General features: G+C 48.0%; 1 protein-coding gene across 1 annotated transcript in view; it reads left to right on the top strand.

Moving 5' to 3' along the window:
• Window positions 1–1,530, top strand: part of efl1 (elongation factor like GTPase 1) — a 73,857-nt gene that overhangs the window by 7,996 nt on the left and 64,331 nt on the right. The window contains exon 8 of the mRNA XM_013909105.1: window positions 684–783. Coding sequence (XP_013764559.1) covers window positions 684–783 — 100 coding nt within the window. The remainder of the gene's footprint in view (window positions 1–683; window positions 784–1,530) is intronic.

The following is a 1,530-nucleotide window of genomic DNA, read 5'->3' as shown; positions in this document are numbered from 1 at the left end:
CACACACAGTATTTGTTTGGGATTTCTAACCAATGACAGGAGCTCTTTTGTGAGCATGCTTCTGCACGTCCCAATCATCTGTGCAGATCGATGGTGACTCCTCCTCTGGCTCGTGTAGCTCTGAGCGAATCAGGACTGCAGACACCATATCAGCTGTTTTGCTGGCCCCGCCCTGAGGAGTCGCCGTCTTCTTACTAACCTCCTGCTCAAACACATTTGTATAGATTTGTTTTTACTTTCTTTTCGCTGTCGCCTCGTCCTGGTCGTATTCAGCCTCACGTTGGTATCAAACAGGAAGCACGGCCTTCAGATCCTGCATCAGCTGATTTAATTTGCCTGACTTTGTTTAAGGCTGCGTTGTGGTCGGCTTCAGACGCTTCAGACTAATCTGACATTGGGCGGAGCCTCGTCATGCAGTCTGTGATCACAGCTCCTTAATAATCACCATTAAATGCTTAAAATCAGTGATTATAAAGAGTTATTGTTGAACCCACTGATAGCAGCTGTTTGCAGTGACCTGTCAGTGACCGTGTGGTGGGTCAGTGGCGTTAACGTCTCGCAGTGATCATCAGGGCGACGGAGGCGCTGTAACGTCGGGCGTGTGGTCTGTTTGGATTTCGTGTTGTTGTTGAAGCAGCTCGCTGTGTGTTTGACTCTTTTCCTTCATTCCTGGTGTTTCCCAGCATTCCTGCAGTGTTCGAGTGAGGAAGACGCTCCTGTCATCGTCTTCGTGTCCAAGATGTTTGCCGTGGACGCCAAGGCCCTTCCTCAGCACAGACAGAGGTAGCTGTGTGTCTGTGTGTGTTCATGCAGGGGTGTGTTACTGAAAGTCAAACAGTACTTATTTAGTCAAAGCTCTCACCAGAAAGCTTTATGCGTCCTCACCATCAGAAGAATTTCAGCCTGTGGCCTTTTAGCTTCAGCACTTTACTTGGTGCTGACCTGGAGTGCTGCAGTCTCATTGCCTTGCAGGTGTGAGCCGCTGCCCGCTCGCTCGGCTGGTCGCTGTCTTTAAGACATATTTGGTGCATCAAGCGGCTCCCGTTTTATTTCTGAGGCGTCGCCACAGCAGAAATGCGTCCTGATGTAAGCCTGAGTGTCTCCGCTGCACAGCGATAAACTCTCAGTAACACGGGGTCAGTCGGGTCAAGCTGCCGTTTCCATGCAGCCTGTGGAAACAGTGCGAAAACATTTGATGCAGTCTCTGGGCAGTCGTTTGTGTTGGCACCGCGAGTATCACAGTACTCCGACCTCTGACCTCTGACCTCAAATTAAAGGCGTGAAAGGTCAGGTATTCATAAAATGTCTTTTATTTTTAAAACTCTGCTGCTTTTGTTTCTGACGGCAACATCAAGGAAACGCTGCTGATATACGAGGAGCCTGGATGTCACGTCTCACCCTCCCACATGTCTGTGATTTATGACTTAAATATTAATATTAAAGAGCTTGGAAAGGAAAACTCAAGGAAGTCCTTGAATTCAAGGAACTTAAGGAGGTTCCAAACTCCTGTGTCAGTAATTATTATTTATT

The sequence above is a fragment of the Pundamilia nyererei genome, unplaced genomic scaffold, assembly GCF_000239375.1.
Source record: "Pundamilia nyererei isolate P.nyererei 1_Seehausen unplaced genomic scaffold, PunNye1.0 scaffold00019, whole genome shotgun sequence".
NCBI classification, from domain to species: Eukaryota; Metazoa; Chordata; class Actinopteri; order Cichliformes; family Cichlidae; genus Pundamilia; species Pundamilia nyererei.
Note: the sequence above shows the minus strand (reverse complement) of the source record. Positions and strands in the feature narration are given on the sequence as shown.